General features: G+C 45.9%; 1 protein-coding gene across 8 annotated transcripts in view; it reads right to left on the bottom strand.

The window, feature by feature from the left end:
• The window catches only part of HDAC7 (histone deacetylase 7), a 248,207-nt gene that overhangs the window by 54,600 nt on the left and 169,407 nt on the right, over positions 1 to 24,200 (bottom strand). For 5 of the 8 annotated variants that reach the window (XM_053297649.1, XM_053297653.1, XM_053297656.1 and 2 more), the window contains 2 exons: positions 3,363 to 3,559; positions 2,177 to 2,267 (listed from right to left, as the gene is read on the bottom strand). In XM_053297649.1, coding sequence (XP_053153624.1) covers positions 2,177 to 2,267; positions 3,363 to 3,559 — 288 coding nt within the window. Of the gene's footprint in view, positions 1 to 1,939; positions 2,151 to 2,176; positions 2,268 to 3,362; positions 3,560 to 23,192; positions 23,322 to 24,055; positions 24,086 to 24,200 lie in introns of those variants that run through there. The other 3 variants (XM_053297651.1, XM_053297652.1, XM_053297655.1) reach the window with 3 other exon arrangements.

Here is a 24,200-nt window from a genome sequence, read left to right as displayed (position 1 = left end):
ACACACACACACACACACCCAGAGCTAGCACAATGTTCAACCAGTCCAGAGTTTTGACGTGATTCCTGCGTGCCAGACAGACAGGAAGAGATGGAATTAGTGATATGAGGGGCTGAGAAAAACAATACTGAAGGAAAAGGAGGGTGGCTTGTTTGTTTTCATTCTTCTCCCATTTCCTGGTTTAATCTTCCTATGTATTTGGAGTCACAACAGACCCCAGGAGTTTATTTAAACTCCCTCCCTCCCTCCCCCTCTCCCCCTCTCAAAAATCCACCCCCTGCAAATTGGTGCCAGTTCATACTCCATGAGCTTTCTTATAAAGGGATGTTTGTGATTTTTCTGTAGTGTCCTCCACTCCACTTTTGAATGTGAGGGCTCCAATAAAAGGTAGTGGGATCCGCCCAATTAAAATGAATGGGTGGTGGCCGGGGGTGTGTGGGAAGATACATGTTTACATGACCACCACCAACATAACGAAAACTTTCTCATAACATACTTAACAATTACTTTAGTGATGCAATAACTACTTCAGTGATGCACAAGTTAAGAATTCACCATGCATTTCTTCTAGTATTATTATTAACAACTACAAAATTCATCTCTCCTGGGAGGTTTTGTGCTGAAGGAAAACGAACACAAGTAGCGGTCTTCTCAGTGTCCAGGGAAATTAACACCAAGGCTCATTCTCTCTCATAATGTAAATTATCTCTCATGATGATTTAATATTTTATATTCCCAGTTGCTTTTCCAGCAGACAAGGTGCTTTTTGACACCTTCCCAAAAGGGTAGCTGTGCTAGACTGCTGCAGCAAAAAAATCAACAAAGAATCGGGATACACCTAAAAGACATTTATTGTGGCAAATGCTTTTGAATGCCATTTTGTCAGATGTAGCTGATGAAGTGGTTCTGGTCCACAAAGGTTTATGCCACAATAAATAGATAAAGTCTTTAAGGTGCCCCAAGACTGGGTTCCATTTGTTATCTGCACAACAAGCTCAAGGCAGATTTTTGTTTCACATATGATTAGGGAGGTGTAAAAACCACCCCTTTACTTCTATGGAAAATTCTACTTTCTTACATGCTAGTAATGCACATTCAGGATGCTAAACTGCAGAAATTGGTGTTCATTGTTTTTAAATGTAGATCCAAATTTATGAGTGTGCATTCCATTGCTGTTATCTGCAGATGTATTCGTTGTGCATCATGTTCCACATTCCAGAGCAGAGGGCTGGTTCAGATGTCACACAGAACCAGAGCTAACTCCTGGTTCCACGAAGCATCCCTGAGCTTTGGGTGCATGCGTTTTCCCTTCCATCTCCTGCAAGAGTGTCTACTTCTGATTTAGGTTAGAATAAACCAAGATGGGTCCTGACATCTGAACTGACCAATCTTATTTATTCTAAACTAGTTACCTGAAATGATATGCAGTCTGTAAATAAGGTTTGAAGTGAGTTACAGATCGCAGTTTATTTCAAGGAATTAGGCTAGAAAAAACCAAGATCAGTTGGTCTGGATGTCACAACTGGTCCTGCTTTATTCTAACCTAAATCTGAAGTGATGCTCACGTGAACAGAATAAAGGGGAGTGCATGATTCTGAGGCTCAGGAATGCAGTGAGGAACCAAGTGTTAACCGTAGTTCTGTGTGATGTCTGTACCAGCCCAGAGACATCTCCATGCTGAAGAATGCAGAACTGAATCTTAATTCATTATCCTTTGTTTTATTATCTGCAACTGGCTTAATTGCTCATTTCATGGTCCAGCCAGACACTACCTTTTCCCTTGACAGTTCCAATAAGCATATGTCCAAACTTGCTGCATTAGCTAAATTTATCCACTACACAGGATGTGCAATTTCAACAAAAGAAGCAAAAAATGAGAGATATCCGCAGCATCTTTACATATTATTCCTGACCAAAGTTTATTAACCAAGCTTGGTACCTGTAGTAAGTGACGTCATTTTTTTAAAAATTGTTTTCAAAAACTGTGTGTGCTCATGTGCACCCCCTAAAAAATTCCAGACTTTTTATATCTTCATTTGACCGAACATGCTGCAGGAACTGGAATCCAAGCAATATGGAGAAATTCAGCAGATGAAAGATGGTGGAGGCAGCCAGGAGGCAATCCCTGGTACTCCAGAAGGGCACAAAGGGGACAAACAGACAGAACAGCTCTTACTGCGCTTGCTTTTCTCTTTATTCAAGAGCTGCCGCAGCTCCTGTTCCTGCTTCCCAGATCCGGAGTCCTGGGTCGGTGGCTCCATCGGCACCTGGGGGTGGAAAGAAACAAGACTGAATTAACACACCAAAGATGGGTCAAAGATTTCAACCTGTACAAAAGTACTATGTATGTGAGAAGACCTGCTTGGTGTCTGACTCCAGAGACTGAGACATCCAGAGGGAGACTCAACAGTTACCAGCTCTGAGGATCAATGGCATCTACCCTTATAACCCCCTTATAAACTGCTGAGGAGACAACACAGGACCTCAGCATGGAACGTTCCCTTCCCATCAGCGTGCACTCAAATACCTCAGGGTCCAAAAGGAGCCAGAGGGTTCTGGCCTCCATCCTCCACCACCCTTATTCATCTGCAGAGGCGTGGCCCAACCCATCCTTCCTACTTCTCGGCCTACTACCTACTCCATCATCCACTTTCGCTTCTCTGCCTCTATTCTCCTTTCTTTTGGTTCCTCTGCCTCACTAGGTCCTTCCAGTTCAGCCACTGCCTTCGCCCCTCTTGCCAACAGCATACAGCCCTTCATGTCCCTGACACGAAGGCTAAGGTTCTCCCCCTCAGTTGATGGCATTCCATTTCCCTCACAGAAGCTGCGTTGTTTGCCAGTGTTCTAGTGCTGACACCTTCCCCTTCAGTGGCAAAGATGGTGCACATTCTGTACAATCAAAGCCATTCAGCTAGGTGAGGGTGCCCGCAGCCCACAAACAAACAAGGGGCAGGCAGCAGCCACTTTTTAACCTATTACATATGTAAGAGCATACAGAACTTATGCCCCCCTCCCCGGGCTTCTGGTTCAAGTTTTGTGATGCTTGCCAATACCATAACAACAACAAAAGCGGGGAAATTGAGAGCCACTGATCTTGCCGGGGTCATCAATGTATGAATGTGCAAAGCTAGAGATTCAAGTGACTTCTTATTCCAAAATAACCTTTAAATCATGCCCAAAAGGTACCAAATTTCTCTTGACTCTTTACACATGTATCAATTTCACTGCCAAGAAGCCCTCAGTAAAGGAGTTCAGACAAGGAATCCAGACCAAACTGACCTGAGATTGTCTTCTCCTCAGCAGCATGTGGCATTACTACCCACATTTCCCCAGCAAACCCTGAGAAAGCACAATAGACTAACCCGCAGGTGCTGGTGGGTAAGCTGTTCCACTTGCTGCTGGTGCAAGCTAGCCAGGAAGAGCTGGTGTTGCAGCTGCTGAGTCTGCTTCAGGGCCAGCAAGGCAGTGTCAGGGCCGGGTTTGGCGAGGCGCTGTCCAATCCGCAGGTCCATGGGGATGGTCTGGGGAACCCGCAAGGAGACACAGAGCTTCACGGCAGCTGTTGAAACACAAGGAGGTACTGGTCAGTAGCTGTGAATTCTGGCCTCTCTCTTTGGTTACCCCAGGCCCTCCCAGGAACAAATCTCACTGAAACATCCTAACAGACATAAAGCAAATGTACAACATATATAAGAGGTCCGAGAGGACCTTGAGGGGGCATTTCATTTGCTGATCCACTATGTTGCTTCAAGATGGCAGCCACTCAAAATATCGCGCCCACCTTGAACTTTTTCCTACCACCCCACTCCTTCCTGTGGAGCCAAGCTGTATGTTTAGAGCAGTGATTTCCAAGTGGTTTTCCAGGGAACACCAGAATTCTTCAGAAGTCCAACAGGCCAGTTCCTTAATAAGAAAATCAGTAATCACTAGGGATGTTATTGGATTCTTCTCTTCCCAGCGTTTGACTGAATGCGTAATTCCAGCTTCCTCCTGCTCCAGAAGATGTCTACAAACTGCATGTATTTTGAATGTTTGCATCAATACATGTTTATAAAGTGCTATTGCACAAGCTGTGTGGCGGGTAAGCAAAACATGCAAACAGCTGGAAAAATAGGTATTTAAATATTTTGAAATGGATATATGTAGTTTTTTCAGTGATTGAAAAAAAAAGTTCAAGGATTTTTTTTAGTGGAAGAGAGTGGAATGGAAATAAAAGGAAACTATGTGAAATTTGGATGGAATGGAAACAGAGAGATCCGTCCCGTCCACCCCAATAATGACAGACAAGCTTCCCTGAAAGACAAGCACCAGACTTCATCTGCCATCTTCAGCCAAAAGGGAGCGTTCCGGACATTTTAGGACACATTCTCAGCTCGGCTGAGGACACAGCAAGGCTCAACAGGACTGGCCTGTTTTCTCATTCCCTTTGCTATATAAACTGCTTTGAGATATTTTTATTTTATTTTATGGGAAAGCAGTATATAAATATTTTAACAACAAGACCACCACATATGGGTTCCTGGGCCAAAATGCTAGTGGAAGGGGATCCCTGAGGGAAGAAAGTTTTCAAACCACTGGTTTGAAGAGATTAATAAAGAAAGTAACAAAAATATTATAATTACAAGTTCTATATGCTGCTTTCCATAGCAAAAGGAATGTGAAAATGGCTTCTTGTTCCCAAAAGGCTTGCAATCTATAGTATATTTAGTATTACTAGTCATATTAAAGCATTACTAATGCTTACATATCTTTAATTAGAAAATATTTAACTAGTAAATTGGAATTACACATCTTTGATCCTTAAAGTATTACTAATACTTGGACAAATCGAATACTGACAGTCTTTAGTATTAGCTTTGACTCTGAATACTCAAAGTCTAATACTCTGCATAGCTCCTCTGGCATGGAGGTGACCGTTTCCACGGTTCACGTGCAGAGCCTGAGCAACATTTGGCAAGAAGCATGGGGAGCACAGGGAAGGGGAGTCCTTTCCAGCACTTTCCCTAGTGCTGGGGAAAGTGCTGGAAAGGACTCCATTTCCCAGTGCTCCTTGTGTTCCTTTGCAGACATCAGTGGGGCTTGGCAGGGCTCCCATTTCTTTTGAAAAGCCCAGCACTGCACAGAGGTGAATGTGGGAATAGTCACCTCCATATGGTGCCAGGGGAGCTGTGCGGAGTATTCGGCCTTGAGTATTCAGAGCCAAAGCTTTGCACAAGTCTGGTACGGTATTGAGTACAGAGAGTAATACTTTACAAAAACTGCCATTAATCTGGATTCTGAGTTTTGTGTTTTTGTTTTGAAGAAGAAGAAACAGCAATGGACAAAACCCACAGAGGGCTTACCATTCAAATGCAAATAAATAAACTATGCAAAATCATTCAAATGATTTGATGCAAATTAGTATGCCCATTACATTTTGTTCAAGGCAACCACACCTGCACGTTTCCCCACCACTAAAAGCCAGATACACATTGCGGTCCTTGTTATATTGGTTTATTTGAAATATTTAGATGCCTCCTTCCTACCATAAGCTCCTCAAGGTGGTTCACAATCCAAAATTAAACAATGCCTCCTAAAATCCACATTATTTAAAACAGTCACACACTCACACAAAAGTATCAGAAAACAGCAGTGAAACAGGAAGGCAATTGAGAGAGAGAGAGAGAGAGATCACGCTTATTACTCCCCAAAAGCTTAAGAGAATAAGCTGGTTTTTACTTGACATCTACAGAATAGAAGGGCAAGTACCAAGCAACTGCCTCTAGGGAGGGGATTCTACAAATTAGGATGTTACCAGAGAAGAAAGCCCCATCTCCAGCTGCCTAGCTGCAGAAGGTGGGGGAACCTGTAGCCAGCTCTCAGATTCTGACCTCATCAAACAGCCAGGTTCATATGTGCAGGGGTGAAGAAATGCCGGCTCAGTTTACCAGGCAGACAAAATATTTTACTCGTCAAGCTATGTTGGTACATTAGTCATCAGGACCTTTTTCACTCGCCAGGAATCATTTTTCACTCGTCACAGACTAGTGGATTTCCGCAGCCCTCCATATGAGTTCCAGAAGAGAAGTGTGGCGGTAGAGCAAAGGTATAAGCATCTGACAGGCAGGAGATGCACATGGGAAAGGAGGCATGACCAGAAGCCAGGGAGGGGTAACAATGGGTATTCAGAGGTGGAGTCATACAATCTTTATTTGGTCCAAGCAGGCCTCTTTCTGGTCTATGTTACTTGTAAAAGAGATAAAGAGAAGCTCATTTACCTCTCTGCTACAAGGTCTGCCACTAAGTCCAGTAATTCTGTCAGTCCATTGTCTGACTCCTAAATTTTGGGGCTGTTTCCTAGATCCAAAGAAAATTTGTCAATGCCTGAAGTAGCCTTTCTGTCCCAGAAACACCAGCTGCCATTGCATCCTCTTCTTCCACATTTCCCAAACACAATTCAGGAACCACAAGGTCTAGAAACATTGTTCATGATTTACTCAGCTCACCCCAAGGAGCATAAGAAGTTATGCTACAAATCTTTTCTGATGCAAAAGTCAGTATGAGCAAAAGCACCAAAGACACACAGTGCTGACCACAGCTAGACATCACTCACGTGAATAGGACAGGCTAGTCACAAGACTGACTATTAAGTCTCAGTGATTTCAAGAGGACTTAAGTGAAACCAACCTTTTTGGGGGCTATGGCTGTACCTGCTAACTGTTATGAGCAAAGAGGCACCTTTTAAAAGGGTGATTCTCTCATATTAAGCAAGGAGAGCCCAACTGGCCCAACCAGCTCCAGCAGAGGGATTTTTAAAATTTTATTTATTTTTACATTTATATCCCACTCTTCCTCCAAGGAGCCCAGAGCGGTGTACTATATACTTGAGTTTCTCCTCACAACAACAACCCTGTGAAGTAGGTTAGGCTGAGAGAGAAGTGACTGGTCCAGAGTCACCCAGCAAGTCTCATGGCTGAATGGGGATTTGAACTCGGGTCTCCCCGGTCCCAGTCCAGCACTCTAACCACTACACCACACTGGGTTGCTACTCCAGTAGCTGTTGCTGGTGGAGCAGGCTTGAGCAATGTGGATTGCTCCCCCTGGAAATATGCAGACCATTCCTTTTGCCCAGCTGGGCATCTCTTGGGGCAAAATTTGGTGCTCCTTGGCACAGAACAGCAGCAAAGAAATGCGGGGTATACTAAGTCCCAGTTAAACTGTGCTTCTTCCTTATACAATATCCAGCTAGCTTCATAGGGAAGCCAGCTTAAAATTCCACCCTGAGAAGCAAAACCACTAATCACACCCTCTCCCTCCAGACACTTATGAACAAGCCCACCAAAACCACCCTGACAGCTCGTGAATCGCTTGCTTTTGTAGTGCCTGATACAATCTGACACTTGTGTGCTCAACTGATCTTTGGGAGAACTGCCAATGTAAAACACACAGACACACACAGACACACAGAGAGAGAGAGAAACATACAGACATGCATACATGAGTGTGTGCATATACACCCAGTCAGATCAAAGCAAACAGGCAGGGAAAAGGACTCCACAGGAAGGGAAACAGAGCAGCCTCAGCCCTGCCCAAGAAGCAATGTTGGCTTGAGGCTATCTTTGCTAAAGGATTCCAACTCGCCTCGGTGTTTCAAGCCAACTGTATAAATAGGTGCATAAAAAGGGGAAAGTGACTGAAGGAGAGTAATGCTATTAAGGCTCGTCCTCTTCCGGAGGAGGCTCAAGACGGATGATGAGATTACCTTTTGTCTATAGCCAAAGCTCCCACATGATATACTGGAGCACTGCCAGCAATCCACAATAAACATGGTACTGAAATTAGTCGTGAAATCAACTTCCCACAGAAGAGGCTCTCCATCAGTTCCCAGTTAGGAGGAACACTCAGAACAGCGACTCATGCAGAGAGGCAGGGGATGGGCTCCTTTGAGGGTAGGGTATTCTTTACTCTTTCACACTATAAGAAGCAAAGGGTTTGGGGTGTAAGAGTGAAGCAGGCCTCCAACTGAAGTCAAAGAGTTGTGTGTGGGGCGGGGGTAGGGGAGATGTCCTAGCTATTAGAAGTCTGGGAAATACTGATCTATAAGAGTCAGTTTCCAACATTCAGTCTAGCATGCCTGTGAAACAGGACTCATTCCTTTCTCTTTTCTTGTAGTCCTCACTTCTGGGGAGAGAACTTCCATCTCTTAAAGAGACAGACAATTTCTAGAACACATCTCTATACAGGACTCCATATACAGCCATCTAGATGAAAGAATAGAACTATTTAGATGCAGGACCTTAGAACCAGAGAGTGCAAAAATAATACACTTCTGGCTAGTAGCTTCATATTTCAAGTGGAAGTTATGCGCATGAAGTTTGTGACTCCCAGATGATTTGTACTCTCCCATAGCATAGTCAGAGCAAGTAATAGTCACTTACGTCAACAGGACTGTTCATGAGTAAATTTGCATAACTGTATCTTTACGGCAACCCATCATATTCAAGATAGTCATCCAATATTTATTTTCAAAAAACATTTGCTGCATAGGCTAGGCGCTGACAGCATTAATTATGTCTCAGAGCATTGTGGAAGTCTCCATCAAATATAGTGCAGCTTCACGGCCAATTTTGTCTTCACAGAGGCCCACCCATGACAAACAAGAATTCTTCTTTCAGATTGGTTCTGGTTCAAGTTTCCACAGCCATACTCTAGAACAGGATTGTGCAACTTCAGCCCTCCAGCTGTTGTTGGACTACAACTCCTATCATTCCCTGCTACAGCGGCCAATAGTCAGAGATTATGGAGTGGTAAACAGTCCAACATCAGCAGTCGGGCCAAAGTTGTGTGCAGCCATGTTCTAAAACATGATCATTAACAAATCTGACAAAGGGTGTGTGTGTAGGATTAGTCTCCTTCTGGCCTTGCGATTCTTCCCCTGCATTCCATTATAGCTCAGTGGTAGAGTAAATGCTTTGCATGCAGAAGGTTCTACATTCCATCCCCGGCATCATCCATGTATAGATTCTCAGGCAGTGGCAGGACCTCTGTCTGAAACCTTGGAGAGTTCCTGCCAGGCAGAGCAGACATTACTGGGCTTATCAGATCAACAGGCCAACTCTGCATGGGAGCGTCATTTATGTCTATAGAAGAACGTATCATTGGCCAAGCTGCTGGTAATAGGAAGAGAAAGAATCCACATCAGCTGCTGCAGCAAAAGCACTATCCCCACCTCCAACTTATAAGAAAGTCGGGATAGGATTTAAAAGTAAAAATAAAAGGCTGTCCTGGGCAGCTAACGAGGATCAAGTCAGTGGGGAAGGCCATATTATTTCAAAACTCTCTAGATTCTGCTTGGCCCAAACTGCCTCTTTTGGTGGCTGGTTCAGACACTTTTAATCCTCTGCCAGGGTCTCATTATCCAGGCCCCGCTGAGAGCTTTGTGACATTCACAGATTAACGCTGCCCTGTGCCAGTTCCTATTAACAGCTTCTGTTTGTAGCCATGCCACACTGATGCCTGCTGAGTGTGATAGAATGTTTTCTAATATAACTAAGAAAACGCTGGCAAATACTGGCATTCAGAAGGGTTGCGACAGCATTTTAGCTATCACCAATATATCTAACGCCAAGTCCCAACTGCTCAGGAGGATATTTAGCATTTGAACGAGCCTAGCAAGTTTAGTGTGGTGGGCATAAGGGGTAGGAGATGGTAATCCCCCGCCCCCACTAATGATTAATCTGAAACAAAAAGCTGGGATCTTGTGTAAAGCACAAGAGAAACTGAACTTATCTTTTTATTTCTCTCTTTGGAGGCTCCCTTAGAAAATAGACTTCCAACACAAAATAAACTAGCAAGTCAGGGAGAAGAAATCAGCTGAGCTGCCATGCTAGCTTTCTACATGCTGGGTGCTTTTCTGATTGCAGAGCACATGAGCCTATCACACGGGTGCACACAGACCAGCACCACCTGCCCCTGAAACAGCAGCCGCCAGGACATGCTTGCAGATGGCCATGGTAAGGGCCAGTTTATGAAAAGTTTAAAAGATGCAATTTTGGGAATGAAGCACAGCCACCAAGTACAGAAGCACCTCGTTGCTTCCCCTTAATCTCCTGATCTTTCCCAGTGACTGTTAAAAAGGCGGCTTCTTTCTTCATGGATATTTGACTCTAGTTTGCTAAGCTGGTAGCTGGTGTGGGTGGTTTAATGAGGCATTGCCTCCCGCCTGCAGATTCTCCCAACAACAGCTGCTGCCTGGGAGCCAGGGCCTGGCTGTCAGGTCTACACAACCTGGAAACCAGTTGTATTCCTGGAAGTTTTGTCCCCCACAGAAGAGAGGGACACTGGGGGAGAAGGCATGTGGTACGGGTGGTGGAAGCAAGGAGGTGGAACTGGAAACACATGTCCTGAATCTGTGGGACTATGGCAGAAGCAGGAACTGGATCAGATCTTTTCTTTCTTTCTTTTTTTTTAAAGTACATTTTTAGGCCTTATGATAGGAACATAGGAAACATAGGAAGCTGCCATATACTGAGTCAGACCCTTGGTCTATCTAGCTTAGTATTGTCTTCACAGACTGGCAGCGGCTACTCCAAGGTTGCTGGCAGGAATCTCTCTCAGCCCTATCTTGTTGGTTCAATAAAAAAAATCTTGTCCTATAAAAAAAAAAAATCTTGTCCTATCTTGGAGAAGCCAGGGAGGGAACTTGAAACCTTCTGCTCTTCCCAGAGTGGCTTCATCCTCTGAGGGGAAGATCTTGCAGTGCTCACACATCAAGTCTCCCATTCATATGCAACCAGGGCAGACCTTGCTTAGCTAGGGGACAAGTCATGCTTGATACCACAAGACCGGCTCTCCTCTGGGGGGAAATGTAGTGTCTCGAGAAAGAGGCAGATAATAGAAAAGGTTTGGGTTGGGCCAGCTAGCAGTGAGGAGTATGAGCTTTTAATGTCCCGAACTCATCTCCCACCTGTTTCCTGGGCTATTAATGGAGCTTGGTGCTTCTGTAGGAGTTATTCAGGAAGGCATGTCTTACTTCTGTTGCACATAAGAACTGTTTTGCCAGATTAGGCTATTAGGTCCACCTAGCCCAGCACTTTCCTTCCAGTTGCAGTCAAATGCTTCAGGAAGATTACAAGGAAGCTGGTTTGGCCTCCCACCTAAGTGGTGTTCATAGATGCAACCCTTTACTTTATCCCACAAATGTGCTTCCCATTCCACCTGGCTGTATGAGAGACAGAAGTGAGGCCGTGAGGCTCCCCTCCATCGGACTGGATGAGACAACCTGTCATTTGACTCCTCCCCTCCCAGAATTGTCTCCTGCAGCAGTCAGGATACTTGGATGTGATTGGATGTAACCTTTTCCTCTTCCTTCCTGTCTTTTTGGTACTGCACCTATTAAACTGTAACAAGAGCCAATGTGATGCAGTGGTTAGAGTGTTGGACTAGGACTGGGGAGCCCCGAATTCAAATCCCCGTTCAGCCCTGAAACTCACTGGGTGCCTCTGGGCCAGTCACTTCTCTCTTAGCCTAATCTACCTCACCGGGTTGTTGTGAGAATAAACAAACCATGTACAGTACAGTGCCCTGGGCTCCTCGGAGGAAGAACATGCTATAACTATAAAAACCAAACAACTCAGAACTGCCCTGATATCTTGGCTGAAAGGCAGTACATAAGATTAGATAAGATGGTTAGACAGACCCATAGTTGTACAGGGACCCCATGAGTGCTGCAGTGTGTGTGTGTGTGTGTGTGTGTGTGTGTGTGTGTGGCGAGCATGGGATGCATCGCAAATCATGCATCCCATGAAAACAAAAGAGCAGTTTGATGAGCATGTCGTCAAACCGAAAAGTGTTGCCTGATTTCTCCCCCTGAAATGGGCTCAGCAGTGAAACTGAAGTCTGCATGGCGTGTGTGTGTACGTACGTAGGGTATGTTTCTGTGCACTGAAGAAGACTGGCGTTCCAGCTCCAGCAAAGCTGCCACCCAGCCCAGCCCAGAGTCTTGGCAAGCACCAAGCAGGGGAGGCTCCTGCTTACGGCCTAGCTTTGACGTGCTAGCAGATCCTGGAGCAAACAGCCAAGCACCTTGGGAAGGGAGACAGCGCTTCCCCCGCAGGATACGCCAAGTTCCGACTGCAGGCCGATTACATCAGCACAGGGAGGATGCGGCACTGGTGCCAAGGGAAGCAAAACAAAGATCAAACGCAAACGAGCACCACTATCCAATTAAAGCTTCTTTGCATAAGCAGGGGAGCATCTCCCAAACTGGTTGGGCTGGAAGTTCACTTTGGGCTGGATGGAGCGAGGAAGCAGCCTGTTCAAACTGTGCACCATCTCCATCACACCAACACAGGACAGAATGCACTCTGGTTGTGCAAACAAACATGCGCACGTGCACACACACACACACACACACCCTACTGTGATCATGCATTCACTACATACCATCATGTCATGTGCCCCATGACACATGGTCCCACCTGGTTACGGTGCTACCAAGGACCGCCACCCAACCCTAGCCACACACAAAAGAGGAGAGCTGGTCTTGTGGTAGCAAGCACGACTTGTCCCCCTAGCTAAGCAGGGTCCACCCTGGTTGCATTTGAATGGGAGACCATATGTCAGCACTGTAAGATATTCCCCGCTCTGGGAAAAGCAGAAGGTTTCAAGTTCCCTCCCTGGCAACATCTCCAAGATAGGGCTGAGAGAGATCCCTGCCTGCAACCTTGGAGAAGCCGCTGCCAGTCTGTGTAGACAATACTGAGCTAGATAGACCAAAGGTCTGACTCAGGATACGGCAGCTTCCTATGTTCCATGTTCCTATGTTGCTTCTATTGTTAGTCACTGATACAGTTTTCTTGTGTGTATAGGGCTTTAAACACTTTTATGACCAGGGTTGTGTTTATGCCGCGACCTCACCCCAGTGCAAAATCTGGTCCTGGTCACAGAGTTCAGAAACCAGAGAATCCCACCTTTCATATCTATAGTTATATTTTAAAATGTTCTAGTTGATACAGCTGCAAAAATAGGCTTGAAGTCTTTGGTAAAATCTTGGAAGCTAAAAGAGAACTTACCAGGATCTCTACCATATGCGAGGAGAGAGAGACTGGAGTCCTTGTGCCTCTCCATGGCTAGTCAAATTATGCAAAACATGCCAATATGTGCAAATATGATCTGCATAATTTATCAAAAATATACAACTTTTTTTAAAAAATAAGGTCGCTGCTCCTGCTTACAGCAACTTGATGGGTGAAGGTTGTCCAACCCTGCCAGGAAAAGCTTCACCTGCTAAATTTCTACATGCCAGACTACTACTAGTAGTACCCAGAGGGGAAGGGGGATAAAAGGACAGCAAGATCAATAACAGATGCCATCCATCAAATCTACCACAGCTCCAAACTGCCTTTTGTTTTTGAAATTGCAAGTTGGCAGTGCAGTGCAGTGGTTAGAGTGCTGGACTAGGGCCAGGGAGACCCAAGTTCAAATCTTCTTCAGCCATGAAATTCACAGGGCAACTGGGGGCCACTAACCTATCTCTCAGCCTAAACCACCTCGCAGGGTTGTTGTGAGGATAAAACTAACCATGTTGCACACTGCTCTGGGCTCCTTGAAAGAAGAGCAGGACCTACATTTTTGTAATTGTAAACCACCCAGAGATGCATGTTTTGGGCGGCATAGAAATATTTTAAATAAATAAATAAATCGAGAAACAAGCAGCATAAAATGCTCGGTCCGAGCCACAAGTAACCACGTGCTCAGCCACGGCAGAGACCTGGACCCAACAGCTCAAGGCTCCTTATTGACCTGCATGTTTCCACTTGTGCAGCTCCACCCAAGCCAGTTAAGTGGGCCGAATCTCCATTGCAGGGGCGGCCTGAGCAACAGGCTCAGATCTGCCAGGGACCTCTCTTCACCCTGGAGTTGCAAAACCATCTCTGGCAGTCTAGAAAACCAGGGTGTGTGTGGAGTTTACCCCAAGGCCCTTTCATCTATAAGCCCTCAATCATGTATTCCACTTGGCTGGCCCACAAGTGTGGCTCTGGGTCTCAAGCATCCCCAGACGTCAGGTGCGAAGTTGCCATGTTCCCCCACTGGTATGGCTACTATGCCAGGAAAAGCTGCATAGCAAGAAGAGATCAGAATGGATACAGCTCCCCCAGCCCTTGCAGTTTGGCATCTGTGCAGATCCTGTTGCATCTGTGCAGATCTGTTGACCCAACTGTGCACGATCAACACATGGCGAGGGGTGGGGCCCAGCCTTGCAACTGCTCCCCCACCCTGCCCATTCACTAGTAGGCACCACACATGTAGGCTCTATACCCAGAGAGCCAATCAACACTCAGGAGGTCAGAGCGGGGCCAGCTGACACAATCCCCATCCAGTCCCTCCACACACTGGACCAGGACAGACAATGCTCCAAACCAGGGGTGTAATTACCATTAGGCAAGGGGAGGCGGCTGCTTGGGGGCCCCCACGCCTCGAGGGGCCCCCCAGAGGCAAGTCACATGAGGCAAGTCACATGACTATATATTGTGAAGTGTGTGTGTGTGCATCAGCGAGGGGCCCATTTTAAAATTTTGTCTCTGGGCCCACTCCAGCCTTGTTACGCCCCTGCTCCAAACGCCTTTGTTTAAAGCTTTCTGACCAAGCAATAGTACAGATGCAGCTTTTCTCCAGGGTCCTTTTCAGATGTTGCAGAATCAATGGGCCAGTTCAGAAGTTAGTTTATTTTTTACAGGTACATCCCACTCTTCCTCCGAGGAGCCCAGCGCAGTGTCCGTGGCTATGCTTATCCTCACAACAAGCCTGTGAGGTAGGTTTGGCTGAAAGATGTGACTGCCCCAGAGTCATCCAGTGAGTTTCATGGCTGAGTGGGGATCTGAACTCAGGTCTCCCCAGTCCTAGTCCAACACTCTAACCACTATACCACACTGGCTGTAGTATTCCAAACTGTACCATTAAATGCAGGGGTAGGGTAGTGGGTGGGAGGGTGTGTGAGACACGCCCCCCTCCCACAGAGCACTGTCCCTAATTGTGTAGGGGAGGGAGGTTCAGATGTGCCCACCCACACTCCTCCCTGACACATTTACCAGGCTGGTTCAGAGCACCATCCATAATAGCCCACTGATTCTATGACCTCCAAAAATAGCTATATAAAGAAAAGCTGCACCTGTTATGTGTCTTAGTCAGAAAGCTTTGGAACAGCACAGGAGACCTGTGGAGGGGGGCAGCGAGCTTAGTCAGGAACATCTGCAGGGATGAGCAGGTGTTGTGCTTATTGCTCATCTCCATGCCACAAAGAGAATCACCTGCTGATTTCTGCAAGTCAAGCCGCTGGGGAAAGGGCAGCAGCAGCAGCAGCAGACCAGGCTGTTTGTCCTTTTCTGGTCAGTTTGCAACCCTGCTTGTAAGTACTAACATTGAGGAGGGACCGGACCCTCGTTAGCCAAGAGCTAAGAGGAAAGGGTGAAAGCTGTCGGTGTTGATCCTTTAAGAAAGGGGAGAAACTCTGGCATGTTTCCCTGGTTCACTTTCCCTCTAGCCAACTGAAAGGCTGGCAAAGAGGCCTGCTGATCTTAATCACACCCCAAAAGGTACCTTAGCCTGTTCCAACCATTCCAGTTTAACTGGTGAGGCAGGGGACAGACTGCCAACATCCCGGACCACAGAAGTGTCAGGTGTCCTGCTGCTACAGAGTGAGTGGGCAGGGATTAGCAACTGAACGGGTGTGGAGCCCATATCAAAAGCTTACCACAAGCCAGCCAGCTGGCAAAGTTCCAACACTTTGAAGTTGCCAACTGCTTCCCCAGCCTCTGCTCCTGTGCCTTTTAACAGTAGATCCGCAAGCACTGGCAGATGACAACTGTTCATCTCTTCCCCATCCCCTGCCAAAAAGCTTAACCTGACCATTTCTACACATTTTCTGAAGCTGCTTCTCAGTGGTGGCACCAGGAAAACACACACACACACACACACACACACACACACACACACACACACACACACACACACACACACGTGTGTGGAGAGTGTGTGTGTGTGGAGAAGTTTTGCCCTGCATGCTAGATTTCTGAGAAAAACAGTACATTTTGCATTAACGCTCCCATCCTAAATATATTTTCTCTGAACCGATTCTGATGGTATTAACTTTTAAGCAAGCATGCCAAGGATTGCAGCCTTATTTTAGTCTGGAGTTTGATTCAGCAATGTGGGCACTACAGCGGGTGGAGGCACTTGGCAATGAGGGTTTATGCAGTGGGGAAGCAGCCTGCCTAGAGAGCAGGAGGCTGTTGGTTTGAATCCCCGCTGGTGTATTTCCCAGAACATGGGAAACTCCTATATCAGACAGCAGTGACATAGGAAGGTGCTGAAAGGCATCATCTCATACTGCATGGCGGCGGTGGCGGCGGTGGTGGCGGTGGGGGGGGGAGGCAATGGTAAACCCCTCCCTGTATTCTGCCAAAGACAATCACATGGTTGTCGGGAGTCAACACCAACTCAATGATAAAACCAACAGGCCCTGAAGCTGGCTAGGCCACCCAAAACCTAATGGTTTTCGATTTAGATGGGGTCTGAACAGCTTATGACCTACCCAACGCAACCTGACCTTCTAGTTGTATAAAGAAGCTTGCCAGGGGCTCCACAGAGATTCCACTTTGGCTGCCAGTCTGGGACTGCATAAGGAGGAGGGTGATCATGCATCTGGCAGGCAATACTATTTAGCGAGTGGGCGGCATCTAGTTTGGTGCGTCTAGCAGGAGTAGGCAACCTACAACTCCCATCATCCCCAGCTACAGTTTACTGTGGCTGAAGATGATGGGAGCTGTAGTTCAGCAACAGCTGGAGTGCCAAAGGTTGCTTACCCCTGCAAAGTTTAGTAGAGCGAGATTGGATCATTTCACTTAAGCAACCATTGAGAAAGGTGCCCTAAGACACCAAAGCATCGGGATGAAAACATGTTGCTTGGGTGCTGTTTCCCCCCAATGCATCTACTTCTAAGAACAGCAGCAGGAGATCAATGCAACGGTATCCTGTGCTCATCCGGATTAACAGGAGTGGTGGGAAGGAAGGGAGAGAGGGAGCTCAGTCGTATGTCTAGACAACTGAAGACAGACTTGGGGCAACATGCAAGAAGCACTTGTGGAGGCTGTTCACACGCATGTGCAAAACCAGGCTAATGTGCGTGTGATCCGCCGGGATCGGGCCCAATTCTGGCAGCATCATGGCGGCAAACCCTACAGAGCCTCCGTTCTACATGGGGTTAACAGAGCGACCGCTCTCCTAACCCCATTTATTTGATCATGTGTCAAGCAGCCGCGGCTGGCAGACTCGGGGAGGGAGATTTTCAATCCGGCTCAGGTGGAATCAGGAAGGCCCCACTCTGAATGCACATGTGCCCACACTGTCTTGATACTACTGCCCTGAACAAAACACATTCTGCACAGAGATGAAAAGCAATTAGAGGGACCGCTAATCCCAGCACCCCGACCCTTGGAGCTACCGGCAGGAGCCAGCGCTGTGCTCATCTGGGTGGATGATCTGCCTGCCCAAAGAAAGACGACTGCTCGTGTGCGGGGAGGGAAGCGCTTTTGGGCTGCCTGAAACCTGGGAAGCTGCTGCCAGTCAGTTTAGACCAGGCATCCCCAAACTGCGTCCCTCCAGATGTTGATGAACTACATCTTCCAGCATACCCAGCCACAAAAAATTGTGTCTAGGGATGCTGGGAGTTGTAGTTCAGCAACATCTGGAGGGCCGCAGTTTGGGGATGCCTGGTTTAGACAATACTAAGCTAGATGGACCAATGGTCTAACTTGCGATAAGGTTCCATGTTCCTTCTGCCATTCAATACCACCTGAACCAGACCAGAATGAGACGGGACTGAAGGCGCAGAGGACTGAGGTGTCAGAATCAACTGGACCACTTTCAGGCTGTGTAGGCTGGGCAGGGCAGTGGGGAGGTGAGTGCCACTTTTGAATGCTTCCTTGCAGCAAGTGAGCACAACAAGAAAGCTAAAATAGAATCTCTCTCCTCAACATGCTAATTTTTTGACTTGCAAGAAGTTTTTAAGATGTGGGAGGAACACCCACCTGCAGTCTAAAGTAGCACAGTCCGCTCTTATCACTGGCTCCCCACTTAAACAATTTCTTCCCCAAGATTCTCGACAGCCAGGCCTGCCCTCTGCTTTCAACAAAAGGGTCAAACTCTTTTTTATTCCAGAAAGCAATTGGGGAAAGCAGGGAAGACAATACTTTAGCTGATATTTTAAGTTTGCTGGTGGGTTAGGCTGCTCTGAACCCATTCTTCAAGTCTTCCTGATTTTAGATTAAATAAAATACATTCTGCCCACAAGAGGGTGGTGGTTTGTCATAAGCCACCTCGGGGGCACTGCTGTGTGCCATGTGGCAGGATATGTATCTCGAAAATAAACAGATGCATTAATGCAGGCCTGTAAAAACACACACACCCCAAAAAAACCCACCCCAACCTAGGACCTCCAGCTGTTTTTGAACTACAACTCCCATAATTCCCAGCCACAGTAGCCGATAGCCAAGGATTATGGGAGTTGCAGGCCAACATCAACAAGATGAAGAAAGTTTCCTTTCAAATGTAATAACCTTATACTAAGAAATAGTATGGAATAGGGGGCTATGCAATGGCGGAAAAATTAGAACAAACTCTGCCACTTATGGCAACAACGGTGTCATGTCACTTGTATGCAGCAGCATCAATATTTCTATTTACTTTTATTGTTGTCGCATAGCATTGCCAAACCAACCACAGAAAGTATTAGTGCTCATATCAAGCAGCATACAGGCTTTCACTAGGTACAGCATTCTTAAGCAGGCACATTTTCTGTCTGATGTACAGTTCTGCACATTGAAAATGCTCATATAAACAAAAATGGAGCCAGTAAAAAAATATATGAACCGTTCACATGATCGTCATTAGGGAGAAGTCTCCTATCCTAATTTGGGATTTGGATGTACTCCCAATTTTTGATTGTGTGTTAGATTAAAAAAAACAAGGTCAGTGATGGGGAGTTTGGTCATCAGTCAAGCCCCAGCTGTGCAGGATGAGCATCACCTACCCAGATTCCATCTCCAGCTTCTGAACAAAGTAGGCAGGAATATCGTCCTACTTATCTGGGACTTGACTGATGATCAAGCTCCCTGTAAGGCTGTGCCCTTGAGCAGCCTCACCCAGCCATATGGCAGCCCACGCAGCCTCACCCAGGCTATAGTAGTCCACGCAGGTGATGGCAGCCCACGTTAGGCTGCTCCACGCAGATCCCGACACTGCCTGCCTGCCTAACCCTACACTTTGTACCCCAGTCTGCAGCCGAGGTTAAGGGCGCAAGGACGCCTTTAACTCCAGCACCGGGGTTGTCTGTGTGCTCAGGCATCTTGCAGCTTGAGCATGCACAGAACTGGGCACCTTGAGTGCCCAGCTCCTGGGGAATTCCCCAAATGCACTGCGGTCGTCACACGGTGCATTGAGGGATATCAGAAGGCTAGGAAAATTAGTCCTGGCCGTGGATTGTCTGGGCATACAGTGGTGTGCTGAAGACCTGTCAATTGGTTGTTTGTGGAGGGGAGGTAGGTGATATTTGGCCCCCTGGGGATCATGTGAATGGTCTCTGTGTGATCTTGTCTTTAATCTAACATACGATCAAAAATTGGGAGCATGCTGAACTAGGATAGGCGCCTTCTCTTACCCTAATGACAATCATGTGAACTGCCCTGTTGCCTGAAAAGGTGTTTGGCTCAATGAAGGACTCTGTGTTGCACCGAGAAAGCTTACCAATTGCTTGCATTAATGCTCCTGAAGGGTTCTTTTCAACCACACCCTGACCTTTGCATCTGCCACTTGCATCAAGTACCAATGTAACCATTCTTGATAACTGGTCATTCTCTGTACGTTGTTGCCACCCCTTCTGTCACAGAAGGATGGAGGTGGTGAAGTTTGGTAGTCACACCACAAGTGCAAGAGCCAAGAATGGGGTGGGAAGTGAAGTGGCTTTTGCTTCAAAATCCCATTGCAACAGCACTGACAACCGCAGTCAACTACCAAGGCTTCTGCCGGGGGCACTCTTAGCTTGCCAAGAGATGGGAGTTTTATTTTATTTTTTCCCAACATATCAAAGTCATGAATTAAAAGACACACACACACGCACTCACTCTATTTTGCAGAGGTTGCAATCCACATAAAACATCTCCTCCAGAGCCCAACTGCTGATGTCAATGGCATCACTCCAGCCACAGTGGCTTGCGGATTGCAGCTTGAACTTTTCAAAGGGCTTTCAACAAGGCTCCCTACCGTGTTGTGGCAAACAGTAAAATATCATCCCTGTTCAAAATCTGGCTATGAGATGAGGGACAAAAGAAGAGGGTTAGAATCAATGGTAAGCTTGTCATCTTGGCAAGAAAAAGCTTCAAAATTCCAGGGCATTTCCTTCTATTTGCTAAATAATCTGGAAAAACAGAAATGAGTGTTGTGGAGAGTGTCAGTGAACAGAGACTCACCCCAAAAGGGTATATCTGTTGTTGTAGCAAAGAGACAGCAGCTGGGGATGATGGGAATTGTAGTCCAATAACAACTGTAGAGCCTTAGACTGGCCATCCCTACTTTAGTCCAAGAGAGCTTAAAGGTCAAGTGTGCTGTCAAGGTGATTTCGACTCCTGGCGCCCACAGAGCCCTGTGGTTTTCTTTGTTAGAATACAGGAGGGGTTTACGATTGCCTCCTCTTGTGCAGTATGAGATGATGCCTTTCAGCATCTTCCTATATCGCTGCTGCCCAATATAATACCAGCGAGGATTCAAACCAGCAACCTTCTGCTTGTTAGTCAAGCATTTCCCTGCTGCGCCATTAGGTGGTTTCCATGAGATCTTAGGCCACAATGAATATATGAATGACTAAAGAGAAATTATCTCTCTGAAAACCCAAAGCCTATTGATTGACAATAGGATGTAGACAAAAAGGAAACACTTTTTATTAGGCAGATTTTTTTTTAAAAAGGAGGGTAAAGTTTTGTTATTTGAACAAGCTTATTGTGGTGACTTATTTATGAATTTATTTAAAATCTTCCAAACCCATCCCTTCATGTAGTCTCAGGCAGTTTACAAGATTAAAAGCAACAATACAAAACAAACAAAACACACCACACAATCTAAAAACACTAATTCAATATACAAATAATAAAAACCGCAGACACTGGAGAGAGACCATAAAACCAGAACAATTCAATGCACTGATAAAAGGCTTGCTTGAACAAATCCGTCTTTCCTTTATGTCTAAAGCGAGGGAGAGGGGGCTGGTGGGTTATGTTCAGCTGTCCTGCATGGGTGATCTGTCCACTATGTGCCGCTGTCACACTGTGATGATTTTATTGGTATTAAATTATTTCTCCCCTGCATTATTTATGTGTGCAGTATGTTTCATACTTCTGTAAACTGCACTGAGTGTACAGCATATGAGAATCAGCGTAGTGTAGTGGTTGGAGAGCTGGTCTTAATCTTTAAAGCCCGAAATGGCTTGGGATCGGGTTACCTGAGAGAGCACCTGGCCCCATATGTCCCAACTCAGACCTCAAGTTCTTCTTTGAAGGCCCTGCTCTGAGTATCCCTGCCAAAAGAGGCCAGGCGAGTGGCTACTATGGAGGACCTGTTTGGTGGTTTCACCTTGTTTATTATGGACTAGCCTCTCCAGTGAGGTTCGTCTGGCTTCATTACTTTTGGTTTTTTAGACACCAGGTAAAGACCTTTTTGTTCACTCAGACCTTTTAAATTTAGATTTTTAAAACTGACTTCTAAAAGGTTTTTAAATTGTTTTGTATTTTGTTGTGTATGTTATGATTTCCATGTGTAATGTAATTTTATTTTTATTCCATTCAGCCATGAAATTCATTGGATGACTCTGGGCCACCAGTCACTTATCTCTCAGTGTAACCTACCTCACGGGATTGTAGTGAGGATAAATATAAGCATGTATACTGCTCAGGACTCCTTGGAGGAAGAGCAGGATATAAACGTAATATATAATATAAATATATCAAACCTGCATAGTTTGTGACCCACCAACCACAGATTGTGGCAAATCAGGTTCTCACTAACCCCCTTTCTCTGCTGTCTGAGGGAGGTAACAGGAACAGAAGGGGCTCTGATGGGGCATAGCTGATGGATTATGTTCAGCTTTGTAGGCTGAAAATTGCATAGCTCTGATGTAAAGGAAAGGCAAAGAAAGGAATCAAAGATTTGGAATTCACTGCCACAAGACAGGATACAGACACTAGCTTAGGCAGCATGCCCAGAGGAGTGACCTACAGAAACACAGGCACACATATCTGTGCCTCTGGAGAACAACAATATGGTAAAGGCTGCTTAGGATATTTCCTACTTCTGTGTTAGTGATGGGAAGAAGACAGGGGCCAGATTAGTAGATCTTTCTCAAGTAAGTAGCTGATCTATGGCGCACTGCACAGATGTAGTGGATTAAAGCCTTTGTCTCAGAGCAGCTCACGTGGAGGGGGGCGGGAATGCCGAATCATCCCTGGTGAGCTGCCTGGCTGGGCTTCTCATAAAACTAATCTATATTTCTGGTAGAATTAAAATGCTGCTGCCCACACCCCTCTTATAGACAGAGCTTGAACCACCCTGGGCTTGGGGTGGAATCCCAAGGAAAACTCTCTTTAGTTTGCTATTGGATAAGTACAAAAACCTTTCACGTGTAGGCCTAGACGTGATGAGAAAACTGATAGCTGCTGAGCGCTAGAGGATGCTTTTGCACCAGAGAAATCCCCTTTCCGCCCTTCCTTTTTTCTTGAGTTAAAAACCAACTCTGAGAGCCTTGTAAAAAGAAAAGAACAAAAAACAACAACCCCATAGTTGTATTCAATTACGACAGCTTGCTTTTATCTGAGGATTTCAGGTTTTAAACACACTCACAAATACTTAGTAGGTTACAAAAATAGGATGTCTTAGGCTTCAGTTTCAGGTGGCATTTAGGCATGCTTAAAAGTTTACAGACTCTTTTGCAATGGCTTAGGTGGTTTGAGCGTAGGCTAGTGTACCTTATTTTAATTACATTGCAGGTAAACAATAATAGAAAAGTATCAGGAATATGCAAAGCACACACACTAAGAAATATAAGTTTCTATCACAAAATCTGACTAACAAACCGTTCCCTATGCTCAATTCCCTTTTCCTTGAAAACTCACCCAACATCTGATGAGAATCAAGCTTCCTGTCTTTCAAAGATCTGCAGTTATTCCATGAGAGAAACCTCCATGTTGGCTTTGACCATGAGGGAGCAAAAACTCCATGCCCCTCACTAAGCCTTTCCACACACACCTTTCCAGCACAGAACACCCTTCTTATTCCCAGAATTTCCAGCAACCGCTCTCTAGTGTACTGATTGGCTGCCCTGGAGTTCACCAGCCTGTCAGTCAAGATAAGGGTTCACTCCCTGTTAACGCTTTAGAGGGAGGGGAGGCTGATCACTACCACACATATAATCATGCATCGTACAGAACCACTGATTCACACTTTGATGAGTAGTTACACATAAATAACCCGCTATACAGGGCAGCATCCTCGCCTGGATTTAAAGTAGAGGCTACCCATGTCGCTGCTTGAACCTGCCCAGAGAAACTGCCCAGAACAAAGAGCAGAGTCAGCAAATCAATTTTCCAAGAATCAGGGAGAAAGACTCCCATAACTGGCCCTGGCTCTTGATGCAAAACCAGCAGAACTCAGGACACAATAAGGCTCTACACACAATCTGTGTGGTGGAGCCCAAGCATTTTCTTATATCGCTGCTGCCCATAGTCTGGGAAACATACCGGCACGGATTTGAACCAGCAACCTCTTGCTCCCTAGGCAAGTTACTTCTCCGCTGCGCCATTAGGTGGCTGAGCAAGAAGAGCAGAATGCTAAAAACAACCAACCACATCATGGTTCCAGCCTCGAAATACTCAGTTGACAGATTGGTGGGAGTTCCTTCCACCTCAAAAACAGAGATTTCGCCTAAATCCCATATAACATTTTTCATAGTACAGTATTACCCCACCAAGCAGCTCACCATTAGGCATAGGCAGTGCTGCAATTTGCTTGGTCCTATGCAAAGTAGTTTGTTTTAAAAATCTGTTTAAAGATTCAAGTTGCCCTGGCAGAGCAAGAACATTATTCTATTGGCTGAGTGGTTATGACATCAATAATGCTCAACC

Source organism: Hemicordylus capensis, chromosome 2 (genome assembly GCF_027244095.1).
Source record: "Hemicordylus capensis ecotype Gifberg chromosome 2, rHemCap1.1.pri, whole genome shotgun sequence".
In the NCBI taxonomy this organism is placed as follows: Eukaryota; Metazoa; Chordata; class Lepidosauria; order Squamata; family Cordylidae; genus Hemicordylus; species Hemicordylus capensis.
This window is presented reverse-complemented; position numbering and strand designations above follow the sequence as displayed.